Genomic DNA, 27458 nt, shown 5'->3' with positions numbered 1-27458 from the left:
CGTTTATCGCTAATCGCTGGCTACACGCCCAGCATGTTCACCTTCGTCCCCAGAGGCTACATCGTCATCAGACTACAGCCATTGGGATCCGAGATTGGTCGGTAACAAGTTAAGTGCCAGTCCATTGATTGATGTTGAAAACTTGTTAGCAGCACTAGATGACAAGTCAGTGGTTATTCTGCAAAGTCATTAGCCTAGACCCTCAAGGAAACATAAGTATCTGGAGAAAATAAATTTAAATCCATCTGTTAGTTAAGATATTTCAGTCTGTTTTAAAGTTGGCGACAGAGTGACATATCTTGCTTTAGAGACGCTAAAATCTTTCAATAAGAAATCAATGAATTTAACAATTTTACATCTTCTTACACCGTGAGGGTAAGATCCCATGAAAAGGCAGCAAGTGAGCATCAATGGCAGCTAAGAATGTTTATCCATGCCCTGTGTCGTCTTCTACAGCTGAGTCAATTAAAGCAGCTTAAGCAGATCTCAGCTTCTCATTCAAGTTGTTGAATCACCTGATGGTAAATGTACTGAACCAGTGAACTCTCCACACACTCACTACTCCTACTCCTACAACCTGCTACAACCACACTGAGGAAAAACATAAACAGACTACATCTAGAAAAGCTCCATTGACTGTGTCTGTGTGTTTGTGCTCAGCCTCTGCGTCTCTCTTTGGGAAATGCTTTTGAAATGCAATTTGACTGTAGCCATGCGATGTTTCTGCCCCGTGTCCCCGTGTATTACTCGTACTCAAACTCATTTCTGTTCCTGATGACTTCAGAGGATTGTGTGAACTCCCTGATTTTGCCTTGTTTGGAATATGATTCACAAATGTTGTTTCGGGCAGAGAGCACGCTGTAGTGGAGGTTCCACCCTGTTGATCATGGACAGAGTCAACAGAAAGAGAGCGAGCATCTGTTTTCATGCTCCTAAGCTCAGTGATCTGATCTCATCACGGCAGCACAGTTCCTATGAAAGGACATTATCGTGCATTATGGTAATCCAAATAATCCAACACAAAGACATATGCACAAAACTCAATATAATGCAATACATCTATCAAACAATAATCCACTTCTAATGCTAAATATCAACAAGATCAACATAATCTCCCTCTCTCTTTATCTCCCTCAATATTTGTGACCTTAACATTATTTTTTTATTAAATGTTTTTTGTCGTTTAAATCTCCTCAAATGCCCCCCATCCAGCCCAACGTCATTATGTAACAATATTATATTGAAACACAGGAGTTATTTCTTTCCCTGTCATGCCTCAGATGTTTTAAACACATATCACAAATACAGCTCCTGAAGAACTCAAGAGAGCACTCCACATGTTCCTTAAATCAGCATCTCTCTCTACATTTCATGGGATGCCCAGTCCAGATGTGAACCCCACTGAAAACCTCCTGAATGTGATCAAGAGGAAGATGGACAGTCACAAGCCATCCAACAAAGACGAGGTGCACCAAGAGTGGACTAACGTCACCCAACAGCACTGTGACAGACTGGAGGAGAGCATGCAGAGATGCATGAAAGCTGTGATGAAAAAAACTTATTCCACCAAATATTGATTTCTGAAATCTTCCTGAGTTAAAACATTGTCAAACTTGTTTCTTTGCATTATTTGAGGTCTGAAAACATCGTTTTTGCATCTTTTTGTTTTCTTAACCAGTCATCATTTTCTAAATGAGAATATTTTATTTGGAAGTCAGGAGAAATGTGGTTTACAATAAAACAAAAGTGAATTAAACAGAATCACGAACCTATTAATAGTAGAACCAGAGAAAAGTCTATTCTTGCAGTGGTATTTAAATTTTTCCCAGAGCTGTATATGGTTTCATTTTAATAAAAGGCTAAAGGATGTTCTAAGACAGCATGGCGCTGTACTCTTAATCAAAAATGACTCAAACAGGAGTCAACATGGAATGTTTTGGGGACTATTTTCAGCAGCGGATTAATGCACTTTTAGTAAATGTACTTTAGTGTAGGGTAGGGTATTTTTCATTACAACCAGAACCGTTAGCGAGTATGTATCAGTTACTGTACAAGTGATTTAATTCAGACATAATTCACAGCAGGATAAATGCCACTGATTAGGTACACCGGTTTATCCTCACAAGTTTATTGAAGACATTTTGGTTTATGTGGATTAATGAAGATAAAAAAAAATGCATGTTGGTGTTACCTTTACATTATTCCTCCAACAGGCAGTATTGACGAGAATATCTCGTAGTTATTATAATTAGACATGAAGGAATCCTTCAAAATTCAACATAGTTTGAGTTTATGAAACAAGACGAAAAATGCTTGCTTATGTTTTGAGTTTGTGGAATGAAATTGGCTAGTTGATATCAGAAGTCCCGCCCCTTCTTGATTTTGATTGGTTGGTGAGGGAGAAGTGGCATTGACGAGCGCTGTGTTTCAAAAGTTGAACTATTTTCAAAGGAGAGCGCTGTGAGCGCAGCCACAAAAAACAGCTGACGCCGAGGACGTTGGGTTCTTAAAACGAGAAAATAGGCGCTGACAGCTCAAAAAACCACAGGCCTTAAAGTAAGAATCATTTGTTTGGGTTGTGTTTTGTTCAACAAGGTTGACCCTATGAACTATCTTTTGCACTTGTTATGTTTTAAAATTTCCTGGTTTTTGGTTAATGACACAAATCTTTTCTACACTCACTGCTTTCCCGACTCTTTTGTCCATGACAAATCAGAGCAAGAATCAATGAGCAAAGGTTATCATAACAGGACATTAAAAAGAAAAAAATCTTTAAAAGCTTCTGCGTCTGACCTCATAATGTCAGCGGTAGCTCTTAATGTCTGTAAAAATTATCCAGGTCAGTACACTCACGACTTACCCACACGGGCACAAACACACACACACACACAAAAACACCCTGAGGCAGCAATGACAATACACAATACCCCAGATGACCTAATAGGACCACCATCACTTAATCCTCCCTCCCGGATGCACGGCTGAGTGCACACACACATGCAGAAGGACGCAGAGACTGAGAGAGAGGCAGAGTCGTCCGACCTCTCCGTCCATTAGTGCGTCTTTCTGGCTTATTACAAAAGAATAACTAAACTAAGTCTTTCAGCTTTACTCAGAAACTACAAAGACAGAGCGCCATCTCTCCCCAGCAGCCTTTGGTGGAGAAAGCACCTGTGCTCGTAACTACAAGCAGCAGCAGTTCTTGAAATATGATGACGCTGGAAACACAGTAACTTTCCACATTTTCTCATATTTTACCTTGGAAACATGACACCTCACAGGCACTGCAGGGACTGAACCACACCTTTGATCTCTCCCATGGGATCCATTACCCATGAGCCCTCTGGTTAACATGTATTGGTCACATTGAACTCAGTGACCGAAAGAGAAAATAGGCAAACTCTTTGGCCTTGTTTCATGAGGCTGTGCACTTTTATGTTAACTGAAACTATCTCAGTGTATACAGCATATCTAGCTCTTTTCAATCTGGCCCTAAGTTTATTTTTAATTCTTTTTTTTTCGTTTTAGGGGACAAGGACACGGCATCGAACAATGCAACACACTGCAGAATTTATCACCTGAGCTAGTTTATAGTTCCTACATGGATCTTTATGATGATTCAGCCATGATGCTTAATTCTGCAATTATTGTGGCTGATCGTGATTAAATTTATGTCACTTTTATTGTCTGGTTTTATGATCATTTTACACAAAGAAGGTCAAAGCAAGGACCATCATCTGAGAGCAGAAAGTGACTGCATACTCCATGTTCTGTAAATGGATCCTGTCGCTGATGGTCATGTTTGCTTTTGTAGCTTATATAGAGGCATCAGTATTAATTTCAGTTCATTTCATAACCAGCTAAAAACTCCTCACAGCAGCTTTTAAATACTTGATTCTGATTGGTTAATCACTACAATCCGAGGTCTGCTATTACTCCATAACAGACCGTTGCTATAAAGAACAGACCGTTGCTGGGATTCGGCTCTAAATACACAATCCTGAAGACTAGCTATTGTCATATCAATCCGCCGAAAGAAGTCTGGTAACCTTAACGTTGGTTTGTTTAGAGAGGGGAAAAAAAGAAAAGAGACAACCGCGATAACAACCTCCTCACTATACATGACATAATACATGTGATCATTTTGGATGTTCAATATTTTCTGATGTTTAACAGACCACAGCTATCTATATTGATTAACCAAAAAAGGCCAAACCTTTTAATGTATATCGGTGATAATTTTTCTATTTTTCAGAGCAACATTGCCGTTGCCATGGTGCTACGCCTCAAGCATACCTTAAAAAAAATAATAGAGCCCAGGCAGAAAATAATGAGAATTGCAAAAGTTGGGATGTTCTTTTATAAACTAATCTTTCACCCTGTTTGCCTTCTCGTTCTGAGTGACAAGCCAAATACAAACTTAAAAGTCCCCCTGTTCTTTAAAGCTCAACGCGACCAGCCACCAGGATTGTCATTTTCATCGAAAACATGCTAATACGTTTCTCTGTTTATCCTCGTTCTTACTCCACACAGCTAAACTCTGATCCAACAGCTGCATTTCTACAAAATCTTTCCTCAAAACATTGTGTGTGCGTACGCTTGTGTGTATTTGTCCGCGGATTAACTCCACGCCATTTAAAACCAGTCTGATAATCTATCAACATATGGCTGCTGGTAAAAACATGACATGTAGACTGTGGGTGTACGTTTTCGCTCTCTAATATTCAGAACATTATACTGTCCACACTAATACTCTCACTAATACCCTCTTCTATTGAACTCACCCTCACTCTAAGGATGAGATTGTCAATAGTCAAAACAAACTTCATGAGCATAAAAACACATAAATATCAGATTAAAAACCATCATTAAGGGACGTTTCAGATGATAAGCAGCGTCGAGCAGACTCAAAAATACATTTGATACAGTTTTTACACTAATCTGTATCTGATCGTCAAGATTAAACTAATCCAGGGTGCTTTTTGACATTGATATCAACAGCGACAGTGTGTCCTTACCTTTAGTAGCCAGCCTCAGACATTGAGTCTTAGTTTCCTGGAGAAAAAAACAAAATAAGAGCGACATGTTAGTCCCGAGTCCGAACACACAACCCACCTAGAGACTGTGATTTTGCTATATTTACTCCCATCAGGTGAGAGTTATAGGTTCACAGTGTGTCTACAATATTTATTTACCCTCTCTGTGCTGCTGACAGCTTGAAGGTAGATGTTGTAGTTCTTTCTTGGTGCCAGCGGAGGATTCCAGAAACCCTGGGGATTAAAAAGGATATGATCATCAAGCTCACATGAGGCTAAATATACATGGACTGCATGATATTGATTCTGCGTTGATGTCTGTCCTATTTGCTTGTCTTTTTTGTTGCTTCGCAGGATATCCCAAATCTTAAAAAAGAAATAGATGAATACGTTTTTTTTGCTTTCTTGCCAAGAGTTAGATGGCAAGACTCTCATGTTGGTAAATGAATTGTGAACATACAGCAGCAAGCTAGCAGCTAGCTTACATACAGACAGTACAAATGTAGCTCATCTGCCTAACATGACCCCTAAAGCTTACAAATTATGTTTCAGTTGTTTCACATGTACAAAAATTGTAAAAACAGCAATTCACTCTCTGCCCAACGGCAAATGAGCTCACTTCGCAAAATGTTGAACTATTTCTAAAACAGCTTTCACTTCAGTCTGATGGAAAGATTTTTCTTTTTTTCCTGCACATCCAGGATCAAGTAACGTTTACGGCTATTTAGGCCCCGTGTCCACATAGCGCCTTTTTTCTGAGCGCCATCGTCTTTTATCAATTGTTCCAAATGAGGACAGAGCGTATGCGGACCCAGCGTCTTTTATCGGAGCACTCAGCCTTTTTTGTGCGGCCGCTCCGAGCACTTCGAGTTGAACATTTTGGAACTTTTCTGAAAGGCGCTGGTGTCGTCACTGCTGCTTTCTTCAGGCAACCAATCAGATGGGGCATCACTCGTCACCCTGGTTACCACCAAACATGGAGGGGCAACTTGTTTTTCTGTTTTCCCGGAGCTGTACCCTACAGAGACCGGAAGGCCCGTTTGTGGGAGCAGATCTGCCGGACACTAAATGTTGCTGGTTTTATCTTTTATCGCGTTGTTAGCTTGTTGTTAGCTGTGTAAGTTAAACTTATTGTTGTCATAGAAACAAAATCCATGTGCAGCGTTTTTTCTCTCACCGCACAAGCGCTTCACCCAGCGCTCTTCTGCCAGTACAAGGCGCTATGTGGACACGGGGCCTTACTCATGAAAGGCTGCACCTGCTTAAATAAGGGAATTCTGGGACATGAACAGGATGAATGTGCATAGCTAAACACCTGGATTCTGCAGCCCTGTTGCACGCACTGTGTGGTGAGCTCTCTAGTATGTTTGGCTGTTAGTTTAACCATGAATACAAATATAACACCTTGTATTACAGTATATTATAAGAACCTAAGCTTGCTCAAGCTTAATGTCCTCCCTGTTTGCTACCCTTTCTTTTCCTGTGAGTTCACATCACTTCTGCATTTCAAATTGTAGCTTTGCAATTTGATCTATGCTTTCATTTCGTGCTGCACTATGTACAGAATATGCTGCTCAGATAAAAAGGCTTGCCTGATACGTCTTGTTGTCTCCCACGGTGAAGGGGAGCGGCTCAGGCAGGTTGCTTGGGGACAGCTGGGCGGCATAATAATATGGAGATCCACCGCTAGACGCACTGTGGTAGGAAACTGGGACCTGGGGAAGACGATATATATACATTAAATATAATAAGTCCATAAATCTTTCTGACAAACACAATCTGAATTCAGTCAAACTTTGCAAACAAAAGATCTCAAGAATCCAAATAGAGTCAAATGGACAAAAACTCTTTGTAATGTCTGTTAGTACAAAAAAATACATGTTTATAATCACCTCGTAACAGTCGGAAGAAGCTTGACGACGTGTCCGCTGAGGATTCACTTCCTCTACTACAATTTGGTACGCACTGCGGACAAAAAGACGTTTCTTAAGTTTCTTAATCAATACACATCATTTCAGTGATTGACTCATGGTTGCTTAACACTAAGGAGGGCACAGTTTATGCACAATACAAACACCAAATACATGCTAAAAGTAAGAAATATGGACTATGGAAAAGTAGCCCAGTTTTAGCTTATATACTGTATACTTTAAATGCATGCATACGGTACCTTATAGGTGCTCCCTTGGCCTGGGCAGGTTTCAGCAGGACGGTGATGGTTGTTGCAGTTTCATTCAGGAATGCCTCTGACCCATCGTACTCATCAATTGTCGGAGCTGAAGGAAAAACATGTATTAGTGTCCATGAATCACCTTAGGAAGTAAAGACGAATAAAACATATCTTAACAGCTTTTTTTCTACCTGAAATATTAGTTGTCACGTTGAGTGTGGTTGCAGGTCCGAACCCTTTGGAGGTTGATGCACGTATAGAGAGCTGGTACGTGACACCAGGGTGGAGCATGGAGAACAGATGATGGGTGGCGTTCGAGGGCAGAGACACTGTGAGGCCCGGCCGCTGGAGAGGCACCGAAGGGTCGTATGAACGCAGACCACTGTAGCTGATCTAACCGGGGGACAAGAGACAGAATACAAGGTCATATATTTTCCCCACTGAGTGTAAGAATCATTTGGTTCCTACAAGAATTACCATGCCTAATAGTACCTCATATTGTATGATGATTCCGTTGGGTTCAGTCGGCTCCTTCCAGTAAAGAAGGATTCGGTCTTCGAATGGAGTGGCTCTCATAGACTGACTGGGAACGTGGCCTGGAACTGTGAGCACACACACACAGACACACACACACACACACAACATTATACAAAGCTCATAAAATCTACAGTAAAATTCTGTCATCCAAATGAAGGAGCAGAGACTTTCCTGATCAAAGTTGATGTAATGCGTGTATCCCAAAGAGTTCAAGAGCTTTCTTGTGCCATGTCTACACATAGGTATTTTCCCCTCCTTCATTTCCCCCCCAAAAAAACTTTCCACACAAGCGTGGTTATAAAATAATCCCATTCCAAATGAAAACGCGAAAACACAATAGAAACGCTGTCATGACAATGCCACACCAACAGGTGGCGATATAACCCGGTCATGCAAAGAAGAAGTAGAATATCGTGGCCAATCAAAAGTCTGAAAAAATCTATTGCCGGAAGACTACCTGGCGGGCTGCAATGGCGCATCGAGGAAGGGGGACAATATATCAATATAGTGGACGAGTAACTGCACATATATGTGTAAACATGTAAAAAGTCCTGTTAGCGAGGTTAGACACATCACTGTTTTTGTCACGTCCGTCACTTTGCAAGGCCTCATGTGTGACGCCTCACAAAGGAGATAACGGCACACAGCCTGACGTCACAAGCCAAAAACGCTGTTTACCCCGTCTACACGTCTCCATTTCTAAACGTCTTCACCCTGGCCCGAGTTTTGCAAAAGATCCGTTTTCAGTGACCTAAAACGGCGTTTGTGTGGACGAAAGGACAAAACGCAGAGAAAAATCTACGTTTTGAAAAATATTAATGTACGTGTGGACATGGCCTTGATTACTGCCACTTCCCCAAGTTCTAGTCATGAACACATTTTAAATGAGATAATAAACACTTAGGTAAAAACATAAAGTGATGTCTGTACCATCTTCATCAGTTTGTATGACGGTCTCGTCGCTCTCTTTCCGTCCCTCTGGGTTGGTCAGAATCATCTTCAGACTGACGTTGGTGTAGGGTGGCAGGTTTCCCACCAGGTGACGCGGTGCTGGGAAGGAAAAAAAACACTCAAATCTTAAACTAATTTTTAACATTTTTTAAGCATTTATGGCCAAAATTTAGGATTCTTATTCTTATTAATGAATCAGATGATCATTTTCTCATATGAGTGGATTAATTGTTTGGTCTACAAAAAGAAAGATTATCAGTGGTACAAGCCTTTCAAAGTGTTGGAGATTTCCACTTATTTTTACTAGATCTTTTAATCAATGTTTGTGCTTTTGGGATTGATTCAAAAGACTCCCTAAGAAGAGAGCAGCTGCTGCTACTTCTGCTAATCCTACTGAGAATTAACAGTACAGGAAGTTCACAAGCTAACCTGGCAGATATCTTATCCTGCTTTTGTATCCCCTAGTATTAAGTGGTTGTAAACACTCAATTTACTTCATGAAATGTAGTCATTAAGGACCTTTTACACATACAATATGTTGTATTATAATGTTATATTCAAAGTAATGGTAACAAAGCTTGTATTGATAGTCAAACCGAGTGTTACCTTTAGGGTCCATGTCCAAGCAGTCGGCCTTGCTGCGGTTGTTGGCGGTCATGTAGTGGTAGCAAATGGTGACGTTAAAGGTGTGACAGCGAGTGATGTTGTAACCCAAAGATTCCCAGTCCACCGCGATCAGACGAGACCTGGTCTCAGCAATCTTCAACCTCTTTGGGGTCCGCATCGGCTCTACAGAGAAACAGAGGAGAACAGCGGAACAGAAGGTAAACCAGGATGTCAAGATGACTTCTGTCTCTACTTTCATGCTAATACTTAGTGCTTTTTTTAATAATAAATATGCTGTTAAGGGAAAATAATTGACAGCAGGCGTATATGAACCTTGTGTGGACAAAAAAAGGAGCAGGAGTGCTGAGTCAACATTTTCCTCGTGATAAAACAAGAGGGTTTCACTTCATTTATTTCTGCTCCTCAGTGCCATTCAACCGTTTCTCAAGAGCAATAACTTCTACATGCACGTCTTTGGTTCCCATCCTTTATGTGTGTTCAGGACTGTAATTGTCAATATAATCTACCTTCTCTCTTTCCGGCTCAGAGCTTTAATTACCTTAACTGGCTCATTTAACAGGATCAATAACCCCTCAGACCCCACCCACCTCTACCAACACACACACACAAACACACACACACACAGTCAGAGGCAAGACCGCAAACCAAGCCTTTTTATCTGCTTCCTGCTTCCTCAGATCAGTCAATCCACTGTATATCATACGTTCTCATGAGTGTTTACAACCTTGTGCGTTCCCAGCCATTTGAAAGTAAAGAAGGACCACCTGTAACAGAGTGAAAACTGCAGTGTATCTCCAACTAGAGCAGATGTTACCACTTGATCTACAAGGGTGAAATCACAAGGTATACATCTGTTTATGGGTGTTTGGATAGCTGCGGTCACATAGCTTTGCAGCCAAATAACGGCTTCAAACTGGCGTGCAACTCTTCAAACATGGAACAATGGAGAGGGGCTGCAAAAATATTGTTGTCTGACTGAAGACTGAATGTAAATAAATGAGAGAAGTAGTGTTAGAAAAAGTATTGGGATACAAAAAAACATGCTTAATTTTCAAAAGTTAAAGTAGTATTATCAGTCCCTTAAAGCGCCATGATATTACACATATGATAATATCTTTAACCACCCCTAGTCGGAGCCTGCAGGTGGATGCTGGGGCGGTGGTGGTCGGGCTGAAAGTATGAGCGCAATACTGGTGCAGGGCAGCGGTGGCAATGACAGAGCAGAGGGAGAGACCGGGAAGTTTTTGTCAGGTGATTGTGGAGAATGATGCATGTCTGTGTGAAATCAGTGCATCATGGCGTTGCTCCATTAGAGGTATTGAGGTAAAATTTAGTGTATTTTCCTCTTAGATCTAGAGGAGTAGAATAATTATGTACCATGAAATTGAAATACTCGAGTATATAAGTAAAAGTAACTTTAATTTCAAAAGAGTTTTGACAATTTATACCAGATGATTTTTATGAAAGCCTTTATTATGCCTTGATTAACTCATATTGATCTTGCAAACAGGCTCTGGACATCCCCGGACTTAAGAAGAATCTGTTGCTGGGCAACCAGAACAAAGTTAATTAAAAGTTTTGTTTGTTGTTCCCTGTCACCCAGAGTGATCGTCACTCCATCACCTGTTGAAGTTCCTTTCTCTTCTACCTCTGCTTCGCTGTAGCCCACCTGCTTCCTCGTGTCCTTCCAGGCTTTTTTAATAAAAACAGCTCACCTTAAATAGAGATGCAAGTCTCTCCCCAACCCCTTCCTGTCTCGCTCTCTGTTTTTCTCTGGGTCTTCCTCTCACAGAGGAGACAACACAAGGACACAAACTTGTCGCTTCTTCTGACAACCCATTATCTGCCTGTCACTCACACACACACACACACACACACACACACACACGCACAGAAACACTCTCACACTCGGTTATTACCCAAATACACACACGCGTGCGCTTCAGGTTGTGACAGAATCGAGATTAAATCTGGGAAGAGCATGTATAGGTTCCTGTTTATATGGTGTGTGTGTGTGTGTGTGTGCTCTTCTCAATAAAACTTCCCATAATAAGAATGCATCGTCAAGGGCAAACACAACTTTCCACACACACACACACACAGAGCTGTAAATACAAACATGTTCAGGTTTGCTGAGATGTAAATAGCTGACTAATAAAGAGACATGTAAGAGAAAATGAGAAGGAGAGAAAAAAGACGGAGAGGAAGGAAGGTTGTGAAGACGACCGCGCAGGTAATTGTCTGCTGAGCAAATATTATTGCTAAACTGTGTGTATGTGTGTGTTAATGGCGGGGGAGGGGGGTCAGAGCATTTCATTTTCGCTTCAACCTGTTATTGGATGGTTGACATTTAAACAGCGCGAGAGAGGGAGACCTATTGCTTTCCCTGTCTGTCTCTCCCTCTATTTCTGCCTCGTCCTTGCTCGTCTTCGTCTCTTCCACTTCCAAATCAATACCTGTGATCCTTGCCATAAACCTGCCTATTACACACACACACACACACACACACACACACACACACATACACACATATGCACAGTTAAGGCAGAGTAATAAATCGCATTGATTTCAGGGTCTCTTGATGCTAACACTGCTTCACATTGAGGCGGTCTTCAGCAAGGAATTAAAACTAAATATATGACCGGATGCCTCACACAAAGTCCACCTGCTTTGAAAGCCCCATTCCCCTCCTGCTGACCCATAATGCATTGCTGCTTATCTCTGTCTGTTTACCTTAGGTAGAGGGTAGAGATTAAGTAGGAGGAGAGACAGTGGGAGAATATGGACATAGAGAGGGAAATGAGGAGAGAAGAAAGGAAGGAAAGAGAGAGGGCAAAGAGAGTAGCATAGAAAATGTATAAAGAGGAACCAAAGCAATGTGTGCAAAAAATGAAACAGGGAGGCTGGAGGGAGCGAGGGACTGATAAAGGGAGCGGAGAGAGAAAAAGATGAGAGAGGGGAAAAGAGAGAGGCCGAGAGGAGGAACACGGAGAGAGACGATAACTAGTTTGGAACGCGGCCAGAGTCAAGCGGGACCAGGTCCAACGGTAAACCACAGAGGCTGCCTTGTCCCTTTTCCCCCTCCTCCGGTAGACAGACAAACGGCTGGATTCATGTCGGAACTAAAAGGCTTTGTTCTCCACAGATGGAAGCTTTGAAAACAACAACAATACCAATAAACACCAACAATAACACCGAGGACGGCGAGCTTCATATCAGCAGAATCCAGAGGTTGGAATTAAACAACGGGAAACAAAAGGAAAAGAAAATGAAACTAAATGAAAACGAAGTACTCTAAAGGCGAAAAATAAAACCTGTCCCTCAACATTAGGCATTAAGAAGAGCCAAGAAATACAGTAAAAAGAACGCCGAGCAGCTTAGGGGAAAAAAGCGGGAGAAGAAAAGAGGTAAGGAAAGGGGGAGGATAGGAGGGAGGGGGAAACAGAAAAGGTTGACAGGAGATGCAGCTAAATCCAAGTTAATCTGTCCAATTAGTTCTCGGTAATCCTTCCACTGTCATGAGGAAGACAAATGAAACTCCGGTTATTCATTCAGTGTCAACCCCTCATTTTCTCTCTGCATGTCTCTGCCTCTCTACGGGCCAGATTTAAGCACATGAAAGGTGCAAATTTGCCCTGCGACATTCATTCAATTTGCACTCACAAGTAAATTCTGATTTGCTTATGCAGAGGTTCATAATGCAATAACACGAACTGTGTTGTAAAATGCTATAGATGTTGGTATACTGGAGGGTTTTACTCGTCAAATATCAACAAGCTCAAAAAGAGAGATGAAGGAAATAACATGCAGTCGGAGAATTACTTTGGTAAAAGCAATCATGTAGGAATCACTAAAAAAATTGTTTCCAGATCTGCAAAATTAAAAGACAATAAATTGGGAATTTGATACATCTGGCCATATTTCAAGTTAATTAACCCATTAGCTTCCATCAGACAACAGCCAATGTGTGCATTTAGCCACTTCCTGACTAACAGTTAGCACGGAAGTGGCTCAATGCTTCACACCCTTTGATAGTGTTTTAAATAGGAAAGACGTTAATTGCTGGCTAAAGGTAATATCAGCTAGAAAGTGGCTGAGCGCTAACATTACTGTTTGATAGTATGACATGATAGCAAAGGCGTACATTCCTGGCTAATGGTAATATAAGCTAGGAAAGGGCTAAACCCAAACATTACTCTTTGATAGCGTTATATGATAGGAAAGGTGTTAATTCCTAGCTAAAGGTATTAGCAAGAAAGTGGTTGAATGCTAACATTACTGTTAGATGGTGTTAAATTCCGGAAAGGCGTTAAATTCCGGTAAAATTTTGTATAGCTCAAAAGGGGCTAAATGCTAACATGACTGTGTGATAGTGTTATGAAAGGAAATGCGTAATTTCTGGCTTAAGGTAATATTAGCTTGTAAATGGCTAAATGCTAACATGACTGTTTGTTGGTGTTATATGATAGGAAAGGTGTTAATTCCTTGCTTAAGGTAAGATTAGCTAGAAAGTAGCTGAATGCAAACATTACTGTTTTATAGTGTTGTATGATAGGAAAGGCGTTAATTCCTTGCTAAAGGTAATGTTAGTTACTAAGTGGCTAAATGCTAACGTTACTGTTTGTTAGTGCTACATGATAGGAAAGGTGTTAATTCCTGGCTAAAGGTAATGTTGCAAGAAAGTGGGTGAATGCTAACATTGCTGTTTGATGGTGTTAGCTAATGGTAATACTAGCTAGGAAGTGGCTGCATGCTTACATTCACAGTTGTCTGCATGCTAGCAAATTGCTTATCAAATCATGTCGTCTTATCTTGAAATATGGCCCCTTATCTCTCCAGATTTCTTTGTCACCCATTGTTTTTTCTGTTGCTGGTCAATCAGGAAACACTTAAATGATAAAGGCTGTCAGATTACCACCTTCAGTTACATCAGAGGTAAATGGCCGTCTTGTGTGTGTAGTGAATTATAAGAATCCCATTCATGTCAACTATGAATATGGCTTAATCACCTGTGCTTCAGTTGCTTATATTTTATGTTTTGTATAGTCTTTACATGTTATTGTTACATGGAGGATTTATTCTTTTGCAAATAAGTAACCTTTTGTGTTTGAACTTCCTGCCCCTGTGCACACTTTCCTTTTAGATGAGAAACAATAAAGTTTAGCTTCCCTAAATCTACAAACCTACATAACACTTTTACAGTCAGATAATTGTCCATGCAAAACTGACCTTTGCATATCAGTGAACCTTTGTAAAACTATCCAAATCTGCCATAAACTACCACACACACGTTTGCTACTAACACAGTACTGTGTCTGAAAATCTTTCGGCTGCTATTTCAAGGGTCTGACCCTTAAAGCACCGTACTGCTGACTCTGTGTATGTGTGTGTATGTGTGTGTGTGTGTGTGTGTGTGTGTGCGCGTGTGTGTGTTTTGACATATATAAAGAAGTACATACTGTATGATATATTGTGTGTGATTTCTACCACATCTGTGCTTGTGTGTCTGAAAAAGTGTGTTTTGTGATTCCATTCTTCCATTAATCCAAGTGCTGCTGAGTTTGTGCAACATACGAGAAATACTGTGAACTGCGTGTGTGTGTGTGTCTGTGTGTACATTTCTGTGATAGCTTAGTGTGTCTCTATTCTGTGTGTGCTCATGTCTGTTGGTGTGTGTCAGTGTCCGAGTGCGTGTGTGTGTAAATGTGTGTCTAACCTGCCATGACCAAGAGGTTTTCAGCAGAAAATTCAGGATTTGGATTAAAAGCTACTTCATCACCTTTTTCTGACACACACTCACACATGTGCACGCACACACACACACACACACATACACACACATACACACACACTCAGTAACTCTCCACTTCAAGTTTATTATTTTTCACCCTTCAGACAAGAGCAATAAATCACCCCAGAAGAAAAACCAAAGAGAGTGGGAGAGAGAAGGAGAGACAGAGGGAACACGAGAAAGAAGAAACAGAAAACATAAAAAATGCAGAAGAAGAGATGAAAGACGAGAGGAGATGGAATCCTCCTTGTTATCATATCAATTGCTCTGCAGTGTCTGCGTGTGATTTCAGCTCTGTTTCTTATTAACTTTATTGGTTTTTAATTAAACAGCGTTCTGTGTGAAGACATGACTGGGTTTATGCCTGGTGTGTGTGCACACATTACCCCGTGTGAGTGTGTGTGTGCATGTTTTCATTACTTTGCGTCCAACTAAATATTCAGTAAACTACAGGTGGCGGGATCAGACAAACCTAACCAAACAGAAAAAGCAAAGGAATCATTACCATTTAAATAACATTTCTACCACGTGTCTGTCTCTGTTCTCCTCCTCTACAAACACAAACACACACACGCCACACAGGTCCATCTCCAGGTGTGTGTGCAAATGACCTTAGTCACACTGACAACAAAAGGAGGAAGACAGGTTGGAATAATAATAAAGTCAGAAAGAAGGTCCCAGCCATTATGCCTGGGTTTAATTACCAACTAAGGTAGATGTTTTTGGTATAAGTGAGTATAAGGAATTGTGTTATATTCATGTAATGTTGTACTTAGCATTTGAATTTGATGTACCCCTATTGACACCAATAACAGCTCGCACAGATCAGCACAAAGGTGACAAAATCATCCCCTCTAAAGCTCACTAGTAAATACCAACATATATCTATAATTGTGCTGGCTTTTTCTTGGCTGGTTGTTGTCACCATGAGGCGACCAGTGGTGACCCCAGAATGGTTACTGTACTCAGGCCAAGCAATTTTAGTGTAGTGGCCAAAGATGGTAAGGGACGCTTGTGGGATTGCTCTATAAGTTTGTAGAAAACGGTAGCTGGTAGCAATGAAGAAGCAAGGGAACTCGAAATGAATGAATTGGGCGCCATATTTGACAAAAAAACAGAAAAAAGATCCAGTATTCATGACCCAACTAAGTTAGAATGGATGGATAAGTTTGTGCACGTGCACGTTCTAATCAGCAATACCGCACATAAATTGTCAGCAAAGGAAAGAGGAAATACTTTCTTTGTTGGGAACAAATGGACTAATTAAAAAAATCTAGATAAATCCTACGTGTGTCCAGTTGGTGGCGGTAATGCGGCGCATTGGGCTCCAATACGCCACCAAAATACAACTGAAGAAAATGACCAGTCAAATCAATGGCTAATGTAGCTAGCTTCGGCGTGCTAGTCGCCAGCCTCTGAAGCTAATGACCAGCCTATTCAGTTACTGATCAATTGGGTTGCTAGCTTCGGCATGCTAGTCGCCAGCCTCAGAAGCTAATGACCAGCCTATTCAGTTACTGATCCATTGGGTTACTAGCTTCAGCGTGCTAGTCGCCAGCCTCGGAAGCTAATGACCAGCCTAGCCAGTAGCCAATCCAATGGGTTGCTATGTTAGACGCATGACTTGCCGCCCTGGTCGAATGAATAGTCGGCTTCTCATTTACCACCGTCGGCTTCTCAGTTACCTGCACTGGCTTATCATTGGCCAGATCAGTAGCTGGCTTCAGCAAGGATATATCCTCCTTCGGCCTCTCAGTAGTCTTAATTTTGTCCTTTTCCCTGCACCATACTAAAGTTCTGTTGTTTATACAGCTACCGATCACTCTTTTCTCTGCTCTTCCGCTGCTCCGGTCCCTGACGCTTCATGTAACTCGTGGACACACACTTCCGATGTCTCTCACTCGCGCTACCACCCCACTCCCACACACTTAGCTCTTCCCAAAACAGAGCTACGCTTGCAGTATAAGACCGTTAAACAAGACAGAGAGCAGAGTGAGCTACCTGTCTGTTGGAGGTTGGAGAAGAGAGCTTCCCTTTTCTGAACTGTTTCAAGAAATTAATGCCCTTTTAAAAAAAAATGTTGGCCTTTTATGCCTTTATTGAGATAGAGAGAGGACAGTGGATAGTGTTGTGAACAGGGGAAGAGAGAGTGGGGATGACACGCAGCAACTGGCTGAGGGGAGGGTGGGGGTCGAATCCAGGGCAGCTGCATCGAGGACTGTAGCCTCTGCACATGGTGCGTGCGATATAACCGCTGAGCTAAACTGGAGCCTGAAATAAATGAAAATTCAGTGGGATAGTGTCACTATATTAGAAGCATGTTTAAATGTTCTTAAGGAATACATATTTGAAACTAAATATAAAAAGGATAACTTCATTATTAGGACATTTGCTGCTGTCAGGGATGCACGGCAGTAGAAACTCCTCTAAAGCCCTCTGATCATCACTCTTGATGCTAATTTGAAATCAATGGATGAAAATTACTCAGATAAACAGAATGATTTGATGTAATTCTCTAAATTCAGAGGCATATTTCCCAGCTTTGCTCTGATATCAGCACATTATGTGGATTACAAAGAGTTATTGTCTTTAACTGGATTCTGCTGCTGCGTGAGCGAGGAGAAGAAGATTAATTTCCTTTTCCTGTCAAACAGGAAACTGTTCAATACATGGGTTGCCTGAACAAGTCTATGACTTCCTCTCTGTCAATAAACACACACAAGTACTGCTCCACACACACATACACACACAGGTTGCAAACATCAGTCAGGCCCCGTGGTTATGAGTTTTCATCTCTCTTTCATTTTCATTCCCGTTTCATCATTCTCTCGCCTCTCGCTCTCTCTCCCCCCGCCCGCTTCTTTTCTCTCCTCTTTCTTTTTCCTGCCTTATTGTTTTTCATCATCTCTCCATCGCTCCTTTATTCTGTTTCTCATTCGAGCTCGCTGCTTTTCTCTCTGTCTCTTTCCCTCTCATATCAACCCTCTCTCGCCCGCTCCGTCTCTCTCCCTCAGGCTAGCTGTGTTTATATTTCAGTCGTTTATTTCTACAAATGTCAGACAGTGTTTCTGCCCTCCGTCTATTGATCCACGGAGAGAGAGAGAGATGGGGAGAAAGAAGGCAGGGAGGGGAAAAAAGGGGGTCGAAAGGCAGCGACAAGGAACGAAGCAGAAAGAGAGATTTTATAGATGGAGGAATAAAAGATATGAAAGAAAGGAGGGGTAGAGAGAAAGCACGAATGAGGTGAGAGAGAGAAAGAAAAGCAGGATAAAAACAGTGTGAAAGGTGGAGAGGGCCTCGAGTATTTTAATCACTCTTTCTCTCAGATCACTGAGCAACCGCAGACTGACTCAGGCTCTCCCCTCCTTTATTCTCCAATTCTATCCCTCGCTACACCTCCGTCTCCTCTCCCTGCCCTCTCATAGTACAAACATCGCTCCGGCAACTGAAATATAGATACCACAACAAAAAGAACAACAGAAGAAGGACGGATCGATACACAATCAGACAGGCAGAAAAAAGCTGTGAGCACAAGAAGACGCTGCTAAAATCAGGTTACCTACCTTTCTCTTGCAGGCGGACATACAGTTTGTGTTTCTGCTCAGCATTTAAATAGATTAAAAAGTCGGATTCGGATAAAAGAGAAGAAGAAAGAGTGTTTTTTTTTAAACTGCAGCATGAATGTGATTATGTCCTACCTGCACATTTGGTCCTGGTAATGAGTGGTGGTCCAGGTTTGCCCGTCCCTCCCTCTCCTGGTCTGGTTAGCAGCACTCTGATCTCGTACTCAGTGTCCGGGTCGAGATGCCATAGCTTATAGTTCGGAGAGTTCACAGCGTGAATCTCCGTCCAGCTGCCCGACGTCATACGATACTCAACCTACGATAGAAAATCAAGTGTTGCATGTTTTAGTTATTTGGTGTATTTTCAGACTTTATTACATTATGAATTAAACGTCTTATTAGCTTTAAATGCTCTACATCAAGTGGGAAACTTATACTTTCAGTCATCTTGATATCTGCAGCGAGTCTTAGCTGTCACTGTTTTAAACTTTTATAAAACCAAGATATTTTTCAACCTAACCCTTATGAAATCTATTTTATAATATTTAATAGTTTATTAATGTTGTGTATTTTTGTCCTAAGTATGGTTTGCTTTATGAGATATTTTTTTACTTATGCGAAGGCTGTCTGACACCTCAGGGATGCAGTCGTGGTGTTTCTGTGTTCGGTTGATGTATCTGCTTCCTAAAATGGGGATCGGCCCGTTGAAACAGTGATGTCACCATTTAAAGGAAAAGAATTAGCGCTATCATATAAAGCAGTGGTTGTCAACTGTCGGGTCAGGACCCAAAAGTGGATCCCGGAGCTGTTTTCGATGGGTTGCGGACATGTGCATGAATTATAAAAGCTGTGGCAAAAGTCTATGCTGCGCTTCTATTTTGAAGGACATGGGTTTTCTATGACGTGCATGCAGTATAGTGTAGTTTATTCACACTCCATGTATCCAGTGATTGGGTAATCACAGCTACAGTTACATTTGCATTCTTGATGAGCCCTACAGTAGTTGCATATATTATGCACTTTTTGATTTTGAAAAAAGGCTGTTAATAGAATGATTTGTAGAGGGGATATTTTCCTCTTATGCACTACCTGCTGCTACCTGCTGGTCATTTTGCTGAACTATTACACTGCTGAGTTTTGCGATGTTGGCATACTGTCCGTCTCAGGTCCAAACTGCAACATTTTTCATTTAACAAATTTGCTTGAAAATTTTAAGAAATTTGGCCATGTAGTCATTAAGGAGGTGGTGGTGGGTCCTGAGGCTAGTCAAGTATAGAACCACCGATAAAAAGAGCCTCAAAGAGGTTTTAGTGATTTGAGCTGAACAGTTGAGTCCATAGGACGATACACATAATGATGATCTTTGCTTTTTGAACCAAATGCAAATGAAAACAAATGCAATAAATAATATTAACTCATGAGTAATAGAGATGCTGGTAGGCAGATTTTTGTTACAGTTGGAGAGCCAGGCGAGCTGTTTGCCCCTGTGTCCAGTCTTTTTGCTAAGCTAAGCTAACAGGCTAAGGTAGTTTCATATTTACTATAGTCATTTCTCATACAACTCTATGCCAAAAACGTTTTTTTCCTTTAGTACTTTAGTGCTACTAAAAAGGAAACTTAGACCACTGCTTAAAGAAACAGTTTAAGAGTCTGGAAAATGCACTTATTTTAGGGAGTTTCTTGGCCAGAGTCAGAAGAGAAGATCAATGTCAATGTCATGCCTGTATGATTAATATGAAGCTAGCGCTGGAGACAATTAGCTTAGCTAGCACACAGGCTAAAAACAAGGGAAAATAGCTTAGTTTTGTTTAAAAAAAAGCCACACCTACCAGCAATTTAATTTTTAATAATAGACATGTTATCTTTGGACAGATAGGAGCTAACTGTTTGGGCTAATTTGAATGTTTACACAAAGCTAACATTCTGCTAGCCCTAGCTTCAATCAATTCCAAATTGCTGAAGTATTCCTTCTTATGATAATTAGAAGCTATTTTCGTGCTTGTATGTAAGTGTTAGGGTCATCTAATGCCACTGACACATAATCATAGATTAGTAGAAGTGTTGATACATGCAAACCACACAATGTCTCCCACTGTACATACCTCTTTCAGTATAATAGGTCCGTCTCCAAATATGGAGTTAGCGTTCAGCTGAATCAGCAGATATGTGGGGCCGACACCGAGCAGCTGGGGCGGGGCGATGGGATGCGGAGGCTCTGAGGAGAGAAAACAATTAACAAGATCATAAAAGAGGGTTTCAAAGGGCCTCAGATGAATGAATGAACCAGAACAAGGTCACAGAACAGAGGAGGGTGGTGGTACAATGAATGACATACTATAGTCACTGTGGTACAAAGCCTGGTTAGTGTTACAGCTGACATGAGATATTTTTGAGCTCATGTGAATATTTTACACAAACTATGATCAAACTATGACAGCTAGACGATTGTCACAGATATTAGGGACATCCTGATAGAAGTTTTGACTGCACTGACCTGCCATATCATGAAGGAAAGCTGTGTGACTACTATGGTGAACTAACTGGCTAAACATCAGTATGTTTTGCAGTATATTTCATATCAGGGTTTTCTTGCAATCCTTGATATTAATACATTACATCCATAGTACTTTTTTTGTACATACTTTACAAAGCACACTTTAGGCAGGTTCTTTTATCTAACATCCAGTAGCCACGTAATTTCTCATTCTCTGTTGTCGGACTTATAATGAACTTATTTATTGATGCAAAAATGCCTTTTGCAGCTTCTTCACATCAAAAGCTTCCTACCTTCAAAACAAGAAACTGAAAGTCTTTTATTTGTAACCAGCTTTAGAAATGCAGGCGAGACACTTCCAGCCCCTTTAAGACACGGAGTATGTTAATTTGTTGGCTATCTAACTAATGTTCTTTTTGTTTGATATTGGGCATGCACTGTGAGAAGTGTTACCTCTTTAGATCTGTTTAAAATAGTTAGTTTAAAAAGCATGGATGCAAACAAAGAAGAGAGTTCATTTAACATTATGAGACATTTATTTCATCTGACTTTTAGAGGGCTCTGATATGAGTAGCCTCTGCCCAAAGAAACTAGAAATTAGCTCCTCATATTGTTAAATGTGGTTTATTTAACAGTTTTATTCTTTCTGTAACTAAAGCAGCCTGTATGTTAATCATACAGCATTTAACTTTAGCCATGTTGAAAGCATAGACTGTATAGTCTGTATAAAAAGATGGACGACATGTCAGCTCCCTAAAAGTGAAGCCAAACCCTCTCTATCGCCCCCTGCTGACTGGCTGCAGTATAGGTCATAAAGCCCGCCTCCTCCATGTTAACAGATGGGACATGAGTCAAACTACAAAATCAAAATACACGCCAAATACATGTTTCTCAAACATGGTTTCTGTCATTATAGTTAGTTCTTATCAGGCTGATTTATGTCCAAGTGTTCATTTTTCTGACAAGTTTACTAATTAGTTATTTGATTCTGTAAAAAGGATGATTGACAGCTCTGTTGACAAATCTGGCTCCTGCAGCCGATCTGTTCCTGATTAGCAGAGTAGAGGAGGAACGGTGAGAGTAGACGTAACTAAAACAATCACTACAGTCATTGAAGTTTACATATCTGTGAACGTTAACCTCAGACTAACACAAAGAAGCGGTAATTTAGTGTGTGTGTTTTGGTTAGCGGAAATGGCTACGGCGGCTCCACTCATCGCAAGATGGCAGTGACGGTCACGGGGGCTATTTTGGCTTTAATGTCGTACAATGAGAGCAGATGGAGACACGTCGTCCATCTGTATATACAGTCATTGGTTGAAAGAGGCACAGAAATTCTTCTAGCTCAAACAGTAGTCAGATGAACAAGTGATTAACCCCTTACACTGACATGAGAACTAACTGATACATTGGCATCAGTTACATATACAGAGGTACTATTCTAAAGGGGCAGTGTTAGAAGAATTGCTTCCTAACTGCAATATAAAGAGGTAAACTATGTTTTTCTGGCAGGATCAAGGGTTCTCATGTTGTTCCGCTTATCTTTTGCCAAATCTCTTCATTGTATAGATGAAGCCAGGGAAACAGTACAGGATATACACCCTGACAACTGTTGCTGGCATTTGGCACATGTCTTAAAATTCATCCATGTTCATCCCATGCCGCTCTCAGTAAACAAATCCTGTGTGTGTGTACTTGTGTGTAAACGTGATGGATGAGCGATGGTTCAGGGCCAGTCAGTCTGATCAGAGCGAACTGTCAAACAGCTGTGATTGACAAGCAGAAAGCACAACACACACCAACACACACAACCTTATAAGACGCTGCATCAAAGATTTATCTACTTGACACATATACACACGCAGATCAACACATGAATTAATCACAGCACACACACACACACACACTGTGGCGTATATACACACAGTAAATCACACAGATTTTATCTCTCTCACACACACTGCCAGGAAATATTGCTATCAGTGTAAAGATAGGGAGGACTCCAGCTTCAACACATCATATCAAAGTGAGTATTATCTAAATTACATGTGTGTGGGTGTGTGTGTTTCTGTGCATCCTTTAATAGTTATATTTTGCCGTGCTGTCACCTCTTTTTCTCTTTGTGTGTGTTTGTATTTCTGCGTGTGTGTGTTGGAAGCGGCTGTCAGTGAGGCGCAGGCCGGGAAGCATCTTTTTAGCAACAGATGAAACACTGTAGTTTGACAGCGCAAGTGTGTGTGTATGTGTGTGTGTGTGTGTGTGCAAACCCAGACACACACACACACACTCGCAAACAAACATGCAGACAGAGTCGAATCCAGATAATGAATGTTGAAGTGACTTCAGAAAAGCAGCAACGTCAACAACATGTCAGCTCGCAACGCCATCAAATACACAAAGTAAACAACGGAATGATTAACAAATAAACAAACACAAAGTATTCAAGCGTAGAAAACTGCGGGTTTGTCCGCTCGCAGCGTGTGTGTTAACTTGTGTTGGTGTGTTGCTTAAAGAGTCTATTGAATATAAAAGATGAATAATAGACTTAAAAATGAAACAGAGGGGATTGTAAGTGGGTCATTATGTGACTCCAGAGAAAACAAGCGCTGGAACCGATTCATGCTTTTCTTTAGTTTTTCTTCCATCACTTGTCAGCTGTACAGTTGACCTAAAAAAAATATAACAAATCATCAATAGAGTTGTTTTTGCGATGGGCTTGTTGTCATCATCTTCTTCATTATTAATCACACGTGTGAACCCTCCCAGCATCTCTCCCTTTTTTGGGTCAAATGTAAATGATAAAAACAAAACAAATGAACATCGGGAAAACTTCAAACTGGAGTGTTGTTTCTGACCTCACCCGACTGCGCGATTCATTTGCATTCACTGTCACTCACTCTCTTACTGATATTAGAATGAAAAATCCTCCTGAGGCGCTGATAGAGGGTTTAAGATTTATGATGTCAACATGAACGCAAAGACAAACAGACCAGGACAGATGGATATTTTGTTGGCGCCTGGCGCCCACTAGGCATGTTCTTCTTTGTTGTCCATCGTCAGCAACCTTGTCAATAAAGTTTAGTTTTCACAAACGGCTGCTGACATCACAGCGGAGCTCACTGGAGGACATCTGACCTCCAGAGCAAGAGAGGAGTGTGTGTGTGAGCGTTGCGTGTATCGACAGCCAGCAGTGGTAGTAGGTTTTCTATAGTTCCATAACGCCTGAAGCTTCACCTGTCACCACTGCTTAGCGTGACCACGTGTGTGTTTATGTGCGTGTGTGTGCGTGTGTGTGACAGTTCAGAAGTGGACCTTTACAGGTTTAAGACAGTTGTATATACTGGAGTCAGTTTCCTGTCCTCTTAAGTCTGATAAACGTGTGTGTTTGTGTGCATGTGTGTGACAATAATATTGCAGGAGCTTTTTAGGCCATGGGTTGTGTGTAATGCATGCTGGCATGGTGTGTATAAGTGTGTGTGTGTGTGTGTGTGTGTGTGTGTGTGTGTGTGAGTGTGATACGAGCTGGCGTGATGATGCGCTCTGTCACCGTAGGAACCAGAGGGCAAGGCTTTATTAGAGTTCGGCTCTGACCAAACCACTAGTGACACACACACACATACATGTAAACACACACTCAGTCAGACTCTCTTATACCTAGTTTATATCTCTCTCCCACTCCCTCTCTCTCTCTTACAAACACACACATTAATGATATGCTGTTTATCTAGTAGAACTTGTAAAGGCAGGGCTGCTTCTTTCCTCCATTCATCCACCTAATGTTGTAATGTAGAGCCTGGTATTAAACTCAACACATGTTTAGGCTCTGAACAAAACCTGCAGCCACAGAAGGTTTTAAGATTCAAGATTGAAGACGTTTATCGTCACTCCGGTTACACAAGTACATTCATGTGAAATTCTTATGCAGGGAGGCTCCAATTAAAAGAGTTATTAGGTATAAGGGACATATAAAATAAAATGTATTAACAAAAAAAGGAAGCAGTAATAAAAAAACAAAAAAAATATATAGAGAAATATATACATCGTTGGCTAAATATACACATTAAAGGCAGAGGCAGGCAGGAGTGGGTTTAGTTGCACTTGTGTGTTGAGGTTTTATTTATTTCAAAGTCTTATGGACTGGTGTAAAAAAGCTGTTCCTCCGTCTGCTGGTGTGTAACTGTAACTCCGACCTGTACGGCCTCCTCCTTATCTAGCTCTGTTTTACTTCCTGTTTGATCAAATTGTTCCTAATTAAGAGCAAAAATCTTTATACTTTTATATTTTTCTATACTTTTATACCCTTTTTATGCAGAGCTCTTGTGTGGCTGCTTTGGTCAAGGCTATATTAAATAGATAAAAAGATTGGCTAACATTGTTAAATAAATAAATCAACTTGTAAAAAAAAACTTTTTAAAAATAAAACTTTTGTATTGATACAGAAAAAAAAGCTCAGTTCTACTGAAATTATTAGATTCTCAAATGAGAGATCAACATGATTTTAGTCATCATCACAATTTTGAAAAGATATAACATGTTTGAGTCATTACTGAAGGAAACATTTACATGTGAAACTCTAATGTGAGGGTTGAAAGTGTTTTTTACTGTATTTGTTCCTAAATTGAACACCGGAGCAGACGCAGTTAATCAATTAACTAGTTGATCAACAGAAACATTTTCATCAACTAACTAAAGAAAAAAAAGTAAAGTTTCCTGACTCTCAAATGATCACGTATGTTTTCTTTTGGCCTTTTATGCCTTTAATAACGAGAGAGGAGAGCGGATAGTGTCGGAAGCAGGGGAAGAGAGAATGAGGGGTGACATGCGTCAAAGGGCCGAGGGTGGGAATCGAACCCGGGGCCGCCACGACGAGGACTTCAGCCTCTGTATATGGGACGAGCAATTTAAGCGCTGAGCTAATTTTGGACATAAAGATATAAACGTATTCCCTGAACATGTTTCTGCAGTTTTGCAGGCTTAACGAATAATCAACATTATTAAAATAATAACTGACAGTTTAATGATTAAAAGTCAAGATGATCCATTGTCATATTTCTACTACAGAGACAAAAACTTGTTGGTAGGTATGAAAATGATCTGGGACTCCCATGTCACACCACTCATACTCCCATGATGCACCTGTGTCTGATGTTGACAGCTCCAGCACACACAGAGGGAGACAATAACGGCCCATCTCTGTCACCTACATGCTGTAAATATCAATACACCGGGCCTGTCATACCTGCACAGAGGCAATCTCACATCACCCAGCAGACCACTTTCAGGCTCTGCAAATGATACCCGGGTTATTTCCTCCTGCCAGACCTTTTTTTCTTCATATATTCAAGTCATAATTTCCCACTTCCCCGAGTCTTTCTTCAGTTTTCCCTGTTCAGCAGATTCCTATACCACCAGCCCCTCATCTTTCCTCCTCTCTTTTTAATTTCACACACACAAAAAAAATAATTAATAAGTAAAATATTCGTACAAGCATTAATAATGCAGCTTGATTCTGTCCATATTCATAGTCGTCAATGTCCTGCAGGAGCCTCAAATCTCCAACACGCACACTTTTCAAGAAGTGAAATAAACATATTCCCTGTTCCTTTGATTTCTCTCTGGCTCCTCTCATCTCCCATCTGATATGTCTGATAAATAAACATGAGGCTCCTCTTCCTCTCCTTCCACATTCACACGCTCAGTCCTCATTCTTTTATTGTGATATCTTTCTAACAACCAGAATCTGGATCAATATTCATAATCACCAATATCTCTCAGAGCTCCAGAAGCATCATTTCAGAGACTGTGAAAGTGGCTGGTTCTGCCTCGCACACAGTGTCCTCTTGAACCTGAATCTATTTTCATATATGTAGATTGGTGCGATTCATGTTTAGACACACGTCTCCTGCTGTGCCGACTCCTCATCTCACTTCTTTTTTGCCTTACCATACTCAAAAAAAGATGTTCTTGATAAATAAACATTAGCCACTTATGTATTCTTACTAGATCAGCAAGGTCCCGTGGAAAAAAGTACGTCTCAAAATCCTCCATGTACACTTGACCACAGACAAAACAAATCTATTGGCTCCCAGAGGGGTCTGTAACCCCAGCTTTGGCTGTGTCAGGAGTGTCTTTCTCGAGCCACGCAGAGAGTTGAACCCAAAGCCGGACAGTGTAAGAGCTCTATTATCAGAGCCACACAGGCTGATATTCATATTCATGGTGCTCCTGCTTTGATTCCTCATCTCTTTCCCCTCTGCCATCTCTTATGCAGAATAATAAACATGACTCT

The 27458-nt window shown here is 40.9% G+C and overlaps 1 protein-coding gene across 1 annotated transcript in view; it reads right to left on the bottom strand.

Moving 5' to 3' along the window:
• ptprk (protein tyrosine phosphatase receptor type K) overlaps positions 1 to 27458 on the bottom strand; it is a 135739-nt gene that overhangs the window by 30545 nt on the left and 77736 nt on the right. The window contains exons 10-20 of the mRNA XM_069657296.1: positions 20778 to 20890; positions 18811 to 18991; positions 9301 to 9483; positions 8674 to 8793; positions 7699 to 7808; positions 7398 to 7599; positions 7207 to 7312; positions 6929 to 7001; positions 6629 to 6751; positions 5196 to 5270; positions 5019 to 5055 (exon numbers count right to left, since the gene is read on the bottom strand). Coding sequence (XP_069513397.1) covers positions 5019 to 5055; positions 5196 to 5270; positions 6629 to 6751; positions 6929 to 7001; positions 7207 to 7312; positions 7398 to 7599; positions 7699 to 7808; positions 8674 to 8793; positions 9301 to 9483; positions 18811 to 18991; positions 20778 to 20890 — 1323 coding nt within the window. The remainder of the gene's footprint in view (positions 1 to 5018; positions 5056 to 5195; positions 5271 to 6628; positions 6752 to 6928; positions 7002 to 7206; positions 7313 to 7397; positions 7600 to 7698; positions 7809 to 8673; positions 8794 to 9300; positions 9484 to 18810; positions 18992 to 20777; positions 20891 to 27458) is intronic.

Source organism: Semicossyphus pulcher, unplaced genomic scaffold, assembly GCF_022749685.1.
Source record: "Semicossyphus pulcher isolate SPU_LCO1_2020_fin unplaced genomic scaffold, fSemPul1.0.p SCAF_11, whole genome shotgun sequence".
Taxonomy (NCBI): domain Eukaryota; kingdom Metazoa; phylum Chordata; class Actinopteri; order Labriformes; family Labridae; genus Semicossyphus; species Semicossyphus pulcher.
This window is presented reverse-complemented; position numbering and strand designations above follow the sequence as displayed.